The sequence below is a fragment of the Trachemys scripta genome, chromosome 4 (genome assembly GCF_013100865.1).
Source record: "Trachemys scripta elegans isolate TJP31775 chromosome 4, CAS_Tse_1.0, whole genome shotgun sequence".
Lineage (NCBI taxonomy): Eukaryota > Metazoa > Chordata > Testudines > Emydidae > Trachemys > Trachemys scripta.
In genome coordinates this window covers 95,108,306-95,123,650 of record NC_048301.1, presented here as the reverse complement: position 1 = coordinate 95,123,650, position 15,345 = coordinate 95,108,306, and the positions used below count along the sequence as shown (strand labels likewise).

At 43.6% G+C, this 15,345-nt stretch overlaps 1 protein-coding gene across 2 annotated transcripts in view; it reads right to left on the bottom strand.

Annotated features, from left to right (window-relative positions):
* DKK3 (dickkopf WNT signaling pathway inhibitor 3) overlaps positions 1-15,345 on the bottom strand; it is a 68,018-nt gene that overhangs the window by 4,618 nt on the left and 48,055 nt on the right. For both annotated transcript variants that reach the window (XM_034769987.1, XM_034769988.1), the window contains exons 5-7: positions 8,857-8,949; positions 6,607-6,751; positions 591-747 (exon numbers count right to left, since the gene is read on the bottom strand). In XM_034769987.1, coding sequence (XP_034625878.1) covers positions 591-747; positions 6,607-6,751; positions 8,857-8,949 — 395 coding nt within the window. The remainder of the gene's footprint in view (positions 1-590; positions 748-6,606; positions 6,752-8,856; positions 8,950-15,345) is intronic.

Here is a 15,345-nt window from a genome sequence, read left to right as displayed (position 1 = left end):
GGCACCGCCAATTTTAAAGTCCTTTAGGAGTAAAGGGACTGCAGCAGAGGATTCCCATCTATCCAACAGCACCACTGGTTGACATTAAAGAAGATACTGAGTATCCAACATCAGGTGCCCAGGCACACAGGTGAGTGTTCCCTGCTACCAAGTAACCCAGGGAGGAAAGGGGGGTTACAGTCTCAATTACAATCAGATCAAATACCCTGCATGACACTGGACAAAAAATAGAAATACACTGTGCGCCTTCTAAAGTGCAGTTCAACTGTGACTGTATCAAACACCACCTGCAATGACAATCCACTGCCCCCTTGCTAATGACTACACAAATACCAGTAGCCACTTCCTCACGGGGGGAATAGCAGTGTCTGTTAGGACAATGTAAAAGGCTTTAGACGTTTTTATACCAGTGAGGATTTTTTCCAGTTAGTGGTGAAGAAGGCAGTCAAGATTTTCAGACCTCTCAACACTAAGCAGCTTGCAACAAGGAACTACTCTGTGCAGAGTGGGGGGTGTTTCACACAAACAAACCTTGAAAGGGTTCAAAGAGTCTCTAGTGAAAAAAGCTTTTGATCCTTCCCAGGCCTTACCTGTGAGTCTGGCATATGAAGCCATTTGCACATGGGCAGCGCTCAAGCACTCCATCTGGTTCCAGTTCCCATGTGATCAGGTTCAGGAGTTTGTTTGAAGGATCATGGCAAGGTTCTCCTGCTGCAGGTAATGGAGTACACACAGGAAACAGAAGATCTGCATGCAAAAATGATAAATCCATAAGGATTTTTGATCCACAGGGTAACTAGTCAGTTCTGCATATAAAAGATTCACAGTGAGCCAGGAGCTCTTTTCAATCCCTCACCCATGGGAGAGGTGTGTATCTCACCTGCCTTTCCACTAGACTGAGTAAGATTTCAAATCATTTATACTGTGGCTCTGTCTCATGTTCAGGCTAAGACAATCCCCATCCTCTTCACCAAAAGGCAGCAACGATTTGGCAATAAATTGAGAACTGCATTTCTGTAATGCCCTTCCCCTGAAGAGAGGTATTTTAGAAAAATGGGGGAACATACCATTCTACAAAGGAGGCAGCAGTGAGCAGTAACTGTTGATGCCTACCAGGATTTTTTGGTTTTAGATCTGGATACAGGAGTTTGCATCTTGTTTTCCAATTTATTTTATGATTTCTTTGAAAGGATTAAATGTGCACTGCAGTTATTCAAAAAATAGTCAGGATTACAAGAAGTCACCACAAACAAAGGTATGAATTAATTTAGGAAACCCCCCCTACTATTAAAAAAAAGCCTACACCAAAACCAAACTACAGTGACAGATCAAAAAAGCAAAATGGACTCAAGTGGGACTTATGTCAGAGAGGCCTTATACTAACCCTCCGCACACAGGTAAAATTCACCCTTTAGAGAGAGCAGTTATTTACCAGAATGCTGTGCAGTTTGGGACTCTTGATATAGAAAGCAAAGATGACCAGAAAAGGAAAGCACTCCAATATACCTCAGTACTCTGGAAGTACAGGAGTTTCAGGAATATCCAAATGCAGGTCCTGACAAACACACATACACGCCGCTCCCTGATGGTGACTTTTAATTAACAAAAGACCTTGCATTGTCGTTAAAAAAAAAATTAGAGGCAAATTGAAAAGATAAGTCACTTAGTTGGTATAGTAAGTGGTGGTCTTCAAGATGTGTGTTCCTACAGGTGCTCCACATCAGGAGGTGTATGCCTGTGTCCTCTTGATCAAAGATGTTCGTCAACTATGGGTACGTGCCTGTGCCCTGGACACCCTCATGTCCTCATACAAGCTATATTGGGAGATGTGCACTCACCACCACTCCAGTTTTCTTAAGCATGGAAGTCCAATGAGAGACTCCAAAGCAGAGGGGAAGAAGAGCGGGTAGTGGACCGACCCATGGGGGACATATCTTGAAGAACTCCAGTTACTGTACAACGTGTCCTCGCCTCCTCCTTTGAGTAGTGTCCCTATGGATGCGCGACTCCAGAGCAGTATCCCGATCATGGGGGAAGGGGGCTGCTGAGGAGGCAGATTCAATTCAGATCGTGGAACAGCCTCTCCAAAAGCCACGTCAGCTCTGGAAGTCATCACAAGAGTGTAACACTCAGAAAAATGTGTGTAGCAAAGTCCTGGTGGCTGCAATGCAGATGTGTGAAATAGGTATTTTTTCAACAGGGCTACTGAGGTAGATTGAGCTCTGGTGGAATGAGTAATGACTCTGAGGGGGCTGAACCTCTGAAGCTTCATAACAGGTTAAGGAGTATCCTGCCACCGATCTAGATAGTCTTTTAGTTGGAAATCGCCTGTCCTTTCTGTAACTGAGATATAAAGCCTGGGTGAAGCCCTAACGGGTCCTAGTATTCCCTAGGCAGAAGGCAAGGGCTCTTACATCCAGTGTGTTGAAGGCTCGACTCTTCTCTTGAAGAGCGAGGCTTGGGATAAAACACCAGGAGGTGAATCTACAGGTTGATATGAAATTCTGAGGAAACCTTGGCAAGGAAGGGAGGGTGTGAACACGGTGTCACCTTGTCATGACAGAACACTGTATAGGGAGTCCACCATCAAGGCTCCAAGCTCCCCTATTCTCTTGGCTGAGGTGATGGCTACCAGGAACATGGTCTTAAGGGACTGATGAAGAAGGGAACAGTTTGCCATAGGTTCAAATGGAAGTTTTCGTCAGCACCTTGAGGACTAAGCTGAGGTCTCGTGGTGGATTTGTACATCAGGGGAGCAATCTTGCTCTATACCTGAGAGCCATCTAGTAGCCTTGAAGTGAAGTGCTGACAGATTCAGATGAGTGTTTGATCCCGATTCCTGGGTGAGGTGGTTCAGTCACAGAAAAAGGTGGATCAGTTCTGGTAACCCCGCCTGCCTTGGCCAAGATGGTGCTCTAAGGATGTCAACTAATTTTTTTTGTTTCAATTTGTTCAGGACTTTCAGCAATAATGGAGCCTGACGACAAGTGTAAAGCAGTATGCAGAGCCAAGGAATGGAGTTGCAGAGAAATCTATCTGTGGATGGCCCCAAGTAAGGCAGCTCTCTCAGAATACCTCATTGTTCAGCTCCCACTTGTGGTCGGTGCTGAAATGTCTGCTGAGGGAATCCGCCATTGTGTTCTGTAGTCCTGGTACATAAAGCGCTGAGATCTGCATGCAGTGTGAGAGATCCATAGTTTTATAGATTCAGCACACAAGGCCTGGGATCTTGCATTTCCTTTACGACTGATATAATACACTGTTACTCTGTTGTCCAGCATTATGCTGATTGGATGGCCCCTGATGTGGGGTAGGAAGTGCTTGCCTCCATAACAGGCTTCTCAGCGCTCCAATTTGTTGATATGGAGGTTGGACTCCTCAGGAGGCTATATTCCTTGAGTGTGAACCTGAGATTCTAGCAGTGTGTGCCCATCAGGGAGTAGTCTGTAGTGATGGTCCTTGCACACCTTTCATAGATCTTTCCACCAGCGGAGAGAGTAGAGAACCCTCTGAGGTACTGACACCCATTCACATAGACTGTGCTTGCTTGGGGTATGGACGATTATTAGGCAGGCTGAAGACAGTGTAGCCTTACTAAGGGTATCACAAATGTACAGGCTGCCATATAGCCCGGAAGTCATAGACAAGTCCACGCTGTGGTTTGCAGGCTTTGTTGTATCTTTGAAACAAGATTGGACTCTGTGGTAAATCTGTCCTTGCGCACGTTTGCCTGGCTATGGAGGAGTCTAGAGTAGCCCCAATGAATTCTCTGCATTGAGTGGGTATGAGGATAGATTTTTTTCCATGTTGAGGCAGATGTGGATCACCCATAGGGTCGCTACTCAAAGAAGAAAGTTAACTTCCTACAGCTGTTGGTGATTCTTAGAAATATTTGGGAAAACTGAATTATTGAACTGTCATTCTCACAATAGCAAGTGATGTAAAAAGACAACAGCAATCTTCATGAAAGAGCTTTGAGCAGGTTGTTTTTTCTAAGATTATACAACAGACTTTTACCATTAAGATCACAATTAACCAAAATGATTAAAAGAATGAAACCTTCAATAAATCTTCTGCAATTACTCAAGGCCCTAGACTGGTGTATAAAGCTGAATTTACAACATAATATATTAGGCCTGATTCTCATCTACACTAGTGTCCCTTTGCACTGTTCTGGCTGTGCGGCTTAGTGGAGAGGGCGCTTAACCAGGACTCAGGAGACCTAAGCTCTAGTCCTGGCCTGCTAGGTGACCTTGGGCAAATCACTTTCCCTCAGTTTCCTCATCTGTAAAACGGGGATAATGATACTGACCACCTTTGTAAAGCACTTTGAGATCTACCAATATAAAGAGCTACGTAAGAGTTAGGTGGTGGTGGTGGTATTTAAACAGTACCTCCTTTAAAGCTTTAATACCATGGTTCTGGGCAGGGAAATAATCACCGTTTTCATTAACTTTAGATTTTCCCTCTACAGCTACAGCAGGGGTTCTCAAACTGGGGGTCAGGACCCCTCAGGGGGTCACAAGGTTATTACATGGGGGGGGGTCGTGAGCTGTCAGCCTCCACCCCAAACCCAGCTTTGCCTCCAGCATTTATAATGGTGTTAAATATATAAAAAAGTATTTTTAATTTATTAGGGGGGTCACACTCAGAGGCTTGCTATGTGAAAGGGGTCACCAGTACAAAAGTTTGAGAACCACTCAGCTACAGGCTTTGTTCTAAGCATTTTTTATCAAGTCAGGAGCTAACTTTGACTTGAGTCAAATTTGCTGTGAAGGGTTTGTATTGATTAAATAATCATCTTCAGCACGATACTGGAATTGTACTGCTTCAAATGCAATTATTGCTGGCTCATATCACAGAGGAAACTGGGGTTCAGGGAACAGTGTGTTCCCCTCACTATATGTCCAGCCCTACACTAGTGAAGCCAGTTGATGTTTTGCGATTGGCTTCTATGGGATCCAGGAGCAGGATCTGAGTCCCACTTGGGGAAGTGATATTAGTCAGAAGACTTGCTAAAGTTGCTCCTTCTTTCCTGTTTCTTCTTAGGGGAGGGGTTTACAGAAGAGTCCCTGTTGAAGCTCACCAAATTCTGTAGATATTTTAAAATAAAGAAAACCCTGATGAACAAGGAGATAATCCAAAACTGTTCTCTGCAAAGCAAAGTCTCCTTTATAGTGCTCTTTATTTAGCGTTAAGTATCAGGGGGTAGCCGTGTTAGTCTGTATCAGATGCAGGCATAACTTTCACTCTATGCATCCAAAGAAGTGAGGTTTTTACCCACGAAAGCTTATGCCCAAATAAATCTGTTAGTCTTTAAGGTGCCACCAGACTCCTTGTTGTTTTTGTATTTAGCGTTAACGAGGAAAAACTGCACACACCCAACTGACTCAACTTGGATGGTGCCTGAAATGGACCTTCTTCCCATTCCACAGGACATTCCCTAGCACTCTGATACAATGGTTCTAGGCAGCAGAAGTTATCCCAAGTCCAAAGATTTGAGGCGGCTTCTTGGTCATGGGAGAGGCCAATATAGGTAGCAACATAGAAAATGATCTCCCTGGACTAGAGGAAATGTTGAGGTTGGGCACTAATACTGCAGAAGGGAGGAGGGGCATGAGGGCGACACACGAGACTGTCGTGGATAAGCAGACAAAGGCTTGGGATTGACTGGGTGGAAAGAGTGAGGCCCAGGCCTGAAGAAACAAATTGCTTATTTGCCTTTCACTATGTCAAGCTTCACTTCTGTAAGCCTCAGACTCTCTCGTGGGCTAATGGGATGTTCTGTAGTGCCCTTCTAGTTCATGTCCTGTCCAGGACACTGTTGTGTACTGGACTGCATCATAATACCCAACAGTCTTTCATGCTAGAACTTCACATTTATGCAATCTCCTGTATTGGTGGTCTCCCTCTCTCTAATGTGGGAAGGGCCATTCAGGGGAAGCAAAAGTGGTTTTTGACAGAGCAAACTGAGAATCTCAAATATTTTCCGCTTTACAAGGCAAAAAGTAAAACACACTAAGTTTCTCCTTGGTATGAAAATTGGGCAAAGCTGTTATATTGTCTTCAAATGACTGTAGCTGCCCATTACAAACACACTATACCCTGCGCTCTTCTATTGCTCACACCATTCCGATCTAGAATGTTTGAAGAATGTCACTTTCACGGTAATGCAGTCCTGTAGGAAGTGCCTTCTCCCTCCCAACTCTAACTGCATTCTAAAGGCTTTATCACAACACACTCCCAGGACCGGCTCCAGGGTTTTGGCCGCCCCAAGCAGCCAAACCCAAAAAAAAAAAAAAAAAAAAGCCGCTATCGTGATCTGTGGCGGCAATTCGGCGGGAGGTCCTTCGCTCCGAGCAGGAGTGAGGGACCATCCGCCGAATTGCCGCTGAACAGCTGGACGTGCCACCCCTCTCCGAAGTGGCCGCCCCAAGCACCTGCTTGGAAGGTGGTGCCTGGAGCCGGCCCTGCACACTCCACAGTAACACAGAGCAAAGGAGAGAATTACCCATTAATTTACACAGAGAGTTAGCTACTTCTGCTGAGCTGAAGATCCTCTTGCACTATAAAATGAATAGAATAAAAAAAGCAAAACCAGTTTACCTTTCTGAAAAGCACAGCATGTCCCAGGATTACAGTCATGTTGATTTTCACAAATTGTGCCATTCTCGCCTTTTGATGCAGCTTCCACACATTCACCCCAGGCGCAAAGCTGGTCTCCACAGCATTCAACATCTCGGGAGCAAGGCTTAGAAGAAGGAGAGGGAAAAATCACTGCAACAAAATTCTCTTTTTAGCACCAGCATTGAACTCAGCACTAAACATAGCAACCACTGGTAAGGATAAGCACAGACTTAAGGCCCAGATCCTGTAAGCAGCTCTCCGTGTGTTTTCAACTTTAAGCATGTGACTAATCCCATAGGTTAAAATAGGACTATTCATGTGTTTAACCTTAACTGCAAAGGGGAAACTAGATCCCAGAGAGATCTGAATCACTTTAAAGCAGTGCTGCACCCTCTAGCTGATAATTATCTTGATTATAATCAAGAGTCTTAAAAGAAAGGGCCAACTCCCACTCAAAGGAGGGAAGAGGGAAGCAAAGTCCCCAGAGAAAGATAGTTCCTAGGACAACAGCTTTCCAAATGTACCAGTGGTACATACCTGGTATGCATACCTATATGCACTGTGTATTTTTTTTTTTTAATAATTTGATTAGCCATCTCTCAGATTCCTGGTAACTTCAGGGTTCAGAATTGTAACAGGGTTCATTGTGTACAGCCCACCCCAATATGCATGCATATTGCATGCCTCCCAAAGACAGAGGGGTTTCCCCTCCTGGGAGTGAGACTTTTGGGGGACTACACTCAGAGTCTGTACCCTCTGCTCATTATTAAGCAAGGGTTATTTGCAAAATTTGGATAGGAATCCAGGACTGGATCTCAAGCCACCTTGCAGTGTGAGGCTATTTAGAGCTGGGGTGTGTCTAGGGCCCATTTTTAATATACAATGGGCTACAAATATTCTACTGAACACTATGCAAAACGTGGACATTTCATGTTTATGTAAAATCTCCTGTTTTTACATAAAATCCTGTAAAATCTCAGTTCTTGCTTTGGGTTTATCTAAATTGCAGTAGTACAATGATGAAACAGAAACAAAAAAAGCCCATTAAAATACTGTCAGGCAGGTCTTTTCACTGTCACTTGGGGTCTGAGCCTGCAAAGACTTACACATGTGCTTAACGTTACGTATATGAGTATAGTAGAACTCCTATTTTATGAACTAATTAGGGACTGAGAATTTCATAAGTTGAACATCTCAAAACTAAGTAGTGTGTGTAAATTACAGTACAGTGAACTGCATGGCTTTCTTCTTGTCCTTTAAACCATTATAAAGCAATTTCCCATGTATTGAAATGAATGTCAACTTGTTCTTTGACATCACTAGGAAGGACATGCTATTCCTTCCTAGTTGGAAAAAATGGTTGTTCGTAAGATTGGTTTCCTAAAATGAAGGTTCACCAGGAGTCCCACTGAAGTCAATAGGACTATTTATGTGTTTCAAGCTAAATGTTTGTGTACGTTTTGGCAGAATAATGGCCTCACACAGCAGTTTTTAGAATATAATATCCTGTGGGTAACAAGAACTTCAGCAGGACTTGCTTATTTGTTCCTTTTAGGCTCTATGGACTATATAGTTTTTGAACAAATATTTAGTTTCACTCCAGGCTAGCAAAGGAATATGAATGAAAAATACATCTGGATATGGAGATAAAAACATTTAATGAAAAGACTCCGTTTGACTCTTAGCAGGACTCTCAGCACAAGGAGCACTACCTCCTAGCATTGACAGCCCTGTGAGAAGATAACCTACTATTGCTACCAGCTGAGGGAGATAATCCTTTAGCTGAAATGGCAGAGGTTTGCTCTTAAGTTCCCAGATTCAAACACTTAATGACCCACGCAGGAGGGAGTTACACAAACACAAATAGAGCATGTTCATATAGGTGTATGGACGCAATGTGCAACTTGTCATTTTTATCATGTTAGGCAGCAAAGTCACTAATTCTTTTCTATAAGTGTCTGATTGAACTCTAGTTGAAATCAACCGGAGTTGGATTGAGTCCTAAAGCACCAGTGAATAGAATCCTTATAACACACACAAGAATATGCAGGGCAAGAAAAAGCATTCTGTATATGCATATTCAGTGTTTGCTGCTGTGATACCTTCCCCCCACCCCCACCCAAACAGAACTTAACCAATAGAGATATCACTTTTGGTCAACCGCCATTAATGATGGTCCTTTATGTGGTGAGACAGTTTTTGAAGACCATACAAGAATTCGGTACTTACAGAATGTTGGGTTTTACAGAGCTGACATAAGTATTCGAAACTGGAGAACTGGCAATATTTCCCTATCTCACAATCCTCATCAATGATGCACTCCTAGAGAAAGGAATTGGAAACCGCTTGATTAAATCATTGGACTTGCTACTGCTGTTTAACAGATATCAGAACATTTTTTATAAAATACTAGAAGGTCTTAGAAAACCTAGAAATGCTTCTCTCTCTCTCATACAAATTTGCAGTGGCTAATGGGAAACCATCCCCCACTGCAGATGGCTAGCATGCTGTAACAGGAGAACACTCTGTTACCCTGGCATATTTATACACTGTTGAAAACTATGCAAAAGAGAAGCTTTCAGACAGGCTCAACTAGCTCTTCTCCCTCAAAGTATGCTGCGGGGGACCCTCAGCTTCTTGTAAGAGGATTAATATCACCGAACCTAGTAACATTAATTCATTTCTTGTTCTGCTCTTCTGGGCATTCCAGGTAAAGAAAACTGAAGGCATTTTCCTCAATGCGAGGGAACAGACTCAGGGCCCAATTGTGAATGGAGGTGGACACAGCTGGAAGTGAGACCACATCACAGCAGCAGCCCTGGGAGCAATGTTTGAGGACTGTGTGTGGGAGACAGTGCTGTAGCAACTCCCTAGCTATGTGAAAGGATGCAGCACTCATTCATCTCCAGGCCAGCCACCAGCTCCACACCGCCTCCCCATGGCCCGTAGATTAATGCTGCTGGTTTCTAATCCCCCATAGAACTGTACCCGGCCCCTGCAGGCATGCGAGGGTGGGGCTTGAAGGGAGAGAGAAGGCTCTTTTTGCCTTCCTCCTCCCCTTATGCACGGCCCCTTATTCAACCTCCCTTGAATATGCTGTCGCACAACTGTGACCTCAGCCAAACTCTCCTGCATTATGTTAATGCTTCTATCAAAAAAGCATTTCTACCCTGTCAAAGTACAGTGTGTTCTTTACGGTACTGGCAATCTTAAAAATGATGGAAACACTTAGCAGCACTAAACTAAGCTTGTATCATAAAAGAATGGCAGTCTTGTTCCTTGTTAATAACAGCATGTTTGTCTTCCTTTCCTTGTTGCTTCACAGGCATCCCATGATCCCCAGTTCTGTAGTTTCACTCCGAAACTAATCAGAACCAGAAAATTACACAGTAATGTGCCCCTAATCCCAATAATCATTTTTTTTAACATAGTCTAAATACTGTAATGCAAAATGGCTACATTCCATATATACTACAAGTATCTCGAGCCATATTCTCAGCTGCAGTACAAGCTCCACCGATATCAGACGCACACCAATTTATACCAGCTGAAGTTTTAGACCAGAGGTTCTCAAACTGTGGTCCACGAGCTCCGTTCAGGTGGTCTGCGGATAGTTCCCTCTCAGGTGCGCACCTGAGCAGCTGCACACAAGAGAATGAAGGGCCACCCCGCGGCTCCACTAATTAGGTGCCTGAATCCCTGGAGAAAATGCACATATAAGGTGAGGTGGTGGCCTTGGGGGGAATAGAGGGGAGTTGGGAAGGGGCAGTGGGGTGAGAAGAGGGGGTGGAGGAAATTTATGATGTTCAGGGCTGCAGCGGCCAGAGAAAGAGGCGACTGTCCCCAGCTCCGGGGCTGCGGCTGCCAGGGAGAGACCTCCCTCCTTCCCAGCCCTAGCTCAGGGGCTGCCGCAGCAGGGGAGAGAGGGCACATCCTTTGCATGAGAAAGATAAGACTACTGATATTAAAATATGAGTCGTGTGCTTTTATTTGTAGAACAAAAAAAAACATTTTTTTTTATGTAGCACTTTTATCCAAGGTGCTTTACAATAGTTAGCTAACAGTACAAACAACATTTTGAAAGATCATTAAGTGGTCCACTGAGACCCTCAGCAATTTTCCAGTGGACTGCGCAAAAAAAAGTTTGAGAACCACTGTTCTAGACTATACAGTTCAAAGTAATTCACCACATTAAATGCTTTAGAAATGCATATAATAAAATATTTGGTTTTCCATGACATCGGAATGTTTGACTTCACTACATTAACAGCTGGCTTTAATAAAAAGAACTAGTTCAGGACTGGTAACTATTTCAGGAGGACTCAAGCTTAATTCATAAAAAGGGCCACCTATTCAGCAAAGTACTCAAGCATGTGAATAAATGTACGCAGATAAGCAGTGCCCCTGAGGTCAGCAGGACTAGTCACATGCTTAAGGTTAGGCACATGCCTATGACCATTACTGCCTCAGACTGTACCTCCTTGCCACAAGTTCCAAAAGAACTGGCAGGGAAGGATGATTCTTTGCTCATTCAGCCTAGAAAGAGGAAAACCAGTTAGTCAGAAATCCACATCACCTCCCATGGGAAATTCTGACAAATATCTCTGGACCTCAATCTCCAGTCTAGCTTGGTCTAAGGAGAGACAGGGGAGGAATGGGGGGAATACACTCGGTAAGTTAGAGTGACCAGACGGCAAATGTGAAAAATTGGGGTGGGGGGGAAATAGGAGCCTATATAAGAAAAAGACCCAAAAATCGGGACATCTCGTCACCCTACGGTAAGTGCATGTGCTCGTGTTTTCCAGGAGTGTCTGGCTCATGTGGTGGAGGAGAGTCTTGTACTTAATTACAACTGAAAAAGTTTTTTCTTTCAAATCAAATGGTAAATCTTGTTTTATAAAACTAGCTTCCTCCAGGTTAGCAGCAACATGGACAATTGAAGATTAAAATATAGCACAACTCCTCTATGACATAATCTGTCCTATATCATTTGGTACTTAAATTCTAATAGCAAGAGTCTCATTTGTTATTTATCAGTGTCAAAGCAAAGATCTGTCCAGAGACCCCTACATTCTCCCAGGAGATTGATTGTTACTAGGTGAAGTTGAATCTGGAGTAGGCAGGCTGTCAGATACAGCTTTCATTCCTAGCTTCCACTGAAGGTTTATTCTGAATTAACTCAGATGCTTTTTCCCCACAGTTTCCCTGTTGCACCCCTCACAAACAGGGTGATGCACTCAAATTGTGGCATAATCTGTGGGTGCATATGGGTTCTAACACTAATCCAATTATTGCAGCAAGATGCTGTCATCCAGATCAACCATAATGATTTGGGAGAGTGATTGCACTGCGAAATAACCATGGCTAACTAAGCATTATGGTCCCAGGCTCCACTGCATTCCCGGTTACAGCCTCCACACTGCAGTGTATCAAATGGGCTAAGTTGCATGGCAAGTAATGTTGCCCATTCAACTATCCATCTCCACTATATGAGATGGCTTTTAAACAGATTTAAACTCCAATATCCACAGGATACAGACCAGGAGCAAAATACAGCCTTGAGCACAACTGCTTTTAAAGTCAATGATGTAACAGCAGGGTAGAATTTAGCCCAGGAGTGGTAGCTAACTGGCAGTCTTTTTTGTTTCTTCAAAACAAATTGTATTATCAAATCTGGACTGCAATGCGTAATCATGATGCCTTTACAGCTTCATTTTTTCCTTATGCCAGTTGTCCTCTGACTTTCTTTTTTTTTTTTTTTTTTTAAACTGCGCCTCCACATAATGGGGAGGGTTGAAATCAAAACATTATGGAGTGGTTGAGGTTTTGTAGCTTCTCCAGTTAGCAGCAGCTTCTCCTCCTCACTAGCCACACTGCTACACAGCAGCACAGCTTTGTGCTCTCCAGCCAGTTTTCTACCCTTGCCTTTGTTTGCAGCTTCCACAAGTGAGTTTGTGGATAAGCCACAGAATAAAATATCCTTTCAACCCTTATGTTCTCGGGCAGATAATCATGTCTCATGCAGTCAGTCTGTCCAGTCATCTCCCAGAGAGTGGAAACCTTGCCGCAGTTGTTTTAAGATTATGAAATAACTTGATTCAGCTTTGCGGCAGTTTCTTGCTACATTTAAAATCCCAACTCTCCACCTATCTTACTATCTCCATTGCTTTAACGTAATGACCCCACTGACATTTTTTCATTCTTGCTGTCATCCTTTAGTTTCTTTTTTAAAATTTCCACTCATCATGGGAATTTCCCTTCCACTCATGACAAAAAAAACCCTGTTTTCTTCTACCCTCTTAATCTGTGTATTTTTTCTACTACTCTCGCTTGTCTTCTGTTCATGAAGGACAGTTATTCTGGTTTCTGAACACAGCACTTTCTTTTCATTGCCACCATCATCAGTTCTTCTATTTCCCTCTGGCCTGTATCTGCACCCACTGAAGCCTCTCTATGGGGTGGAAACAAGTCTAGCAGCTTTTCCCTCATGTGGAGAAGCTTCCCTTCCAACCATTTTTGTGGGTGCTACTGCATGACAATGCAGCAACTGAGCACATGGCCAGCGACATGGTCTGCAGGTAGCCATCCTCACATGGAACGGTTTAGAAGGGGAGAAGGGAACTCGCACAAGGACTGGAATCTTGTGACTGCCTCTTGAACCAAGTACAGTTCTCAAGTCAAGGTTTTCTCATTCCATTCACTTCATTCATTCATTACTATGAATTCATTGCTGGCGCCATATTCCACACCACCACTCTTCCCCGAAGTCTTATAATTGTCCTTAATGCAAAATCCTGCACGACAAATACACACACGTATAAATGTAGAACAGTTTGTTTTGTTAGAGCAACACCAGCAACAACTTGGGATACAAAACCCTTCTAAACTCCAGCACAAGCAGCTGTTTTCACACATGGGGTTGGATTCTAAAAAAGAATCCACTTTCTTTCTGGAAACTTGCTCAGCTAATGTTTCAGGGAAATTTTTGTTTTCGTCCTGGAATCCATGGTGGTGGAAATTGCCTCCAGCATCCAGAACAGCTTCTCTGCAGCTGAGGTTTGCTGGGTATTTAAAACTGCGTGTCTTTTTGAAGCCCATCATTACTACTACTATTTAAAAAAATAGATAAATCCAGTAACAAGATATACACTAATCTCAATAGTATGATTTTACAGCTACCCAAGGAAAAAAGGCAGAGTGAAGAGCAGAGTTCAGATGTATTGCTGCACTAATGGGGCCTGTAATCTTGCAAGTTGTGCAACACCCTCATATGCCCTCTGAAGCCAGTGCGATTGGGGGTGGAAGGCACTGAGCACGTCCCCTGAGGGCTCTAATGCACAAAGTTATACCCTGTGTAGAGTCTACTGCAATGCCAAGAAACAACTAAAAGCTATGAAAATTAGTAGTTAGGACTTGGCCCAAAGCCCATCGAAAACAATGGCACTCTTTCCACTGACTTCACTGTGTTTTTGATTTCAGGCCCTTAAGATGGAGATGCTGCCTGGAATGCCAATTCTCCTGAGTAGCAGATTTAAAGAAAGCTACTGATTTGTTGGCCCAACATTTTATATTTAAATTCAGAGATTAACCATTTTTATTATTCCTCGTGATAGTGAGATCTGTAACATGCATGACACAGAAACAAACGGAATAGTCCCTCTCTTATGGAAGAGACTCTGTAGGGAATGAAAATTTAAGAGGGGTGTGATAGGTTTGATAATGTTTTACTTCTGCTTATCTTCCAAATTTTTCTTCAAATATAACAATACAGTCTTTACATTACACCCAATAATCATACATTTTTATAGAAGGTTCCCAAAGATGTTTTACAAACTGGACATACACACTGGCATACTAAGGGGCAGCCATTTCTGGATTGGAACACAACACTGTTCTGTGCCAACAACATTACACAATAAGTTTGAGAGGGAGAATTGAAGAGAATTTCTCTAATTGGTACTATAAAGGAGTACTGGTATGTCACTACGGCTAATCTCTTATGGAAATATATTTTAACTTGAATTCTTCATATTGTTTTTGGTATCTCACTATGTAAGTGCTTTTAACATACTCTTACGTTAGTGATCTGTTATAGTGTTGTGATGCCATGCTTATCTTTGCTTCGCATATTTTCTTTTAAATTATCTGTATCTTAAAAAACAAGCAAACAAACCAATCTACGTGTCCAAAATCTAAAGGAAAAAAAAATCTACGGAACGAAACAAAACAGCATGGGGTGTACTGTTTAGGGTTACCATTCGTCCGGATTTACCCGGACATGTCCTCCTTTTCGCGCTAAAAATAGCGTCCGGGGGGAATTTGTAAAGCACTCACAATGTCCGGGATTTCCCCCTCCCCTGGCAGAGCAGAGCGAGCAGCTGGGAGGGCTGCAGGAAAGTCCCGGGCTGGATTCCGGAGCAGCTTCCTCCTCCCACCCCCCCCTCCCTGCATTCTGAGCCGGCCGGCAGCTCCTCCTCCTGCAGCCCGGTCCGGCAGCCCTGTGCAGGGCCAGGGACCGGGTTTTGTTGTGCTGGGGAGCTCAGCCATGTGTCCGGCTGGCACAGAGCCCAACACCCTGTTCTGAGCAGCAGGGTAAGGGGGCCAGGGAGGGGGCAGTCAAGAAACGGGGGGGGGGCTTTTTGGGGGGAGTGAAAAAAGTTTTGGGCAGTCAGGGTACAGGTAGGGGGTAGGGTCCTGGGGGGCAGTTGGGGGGGGTCT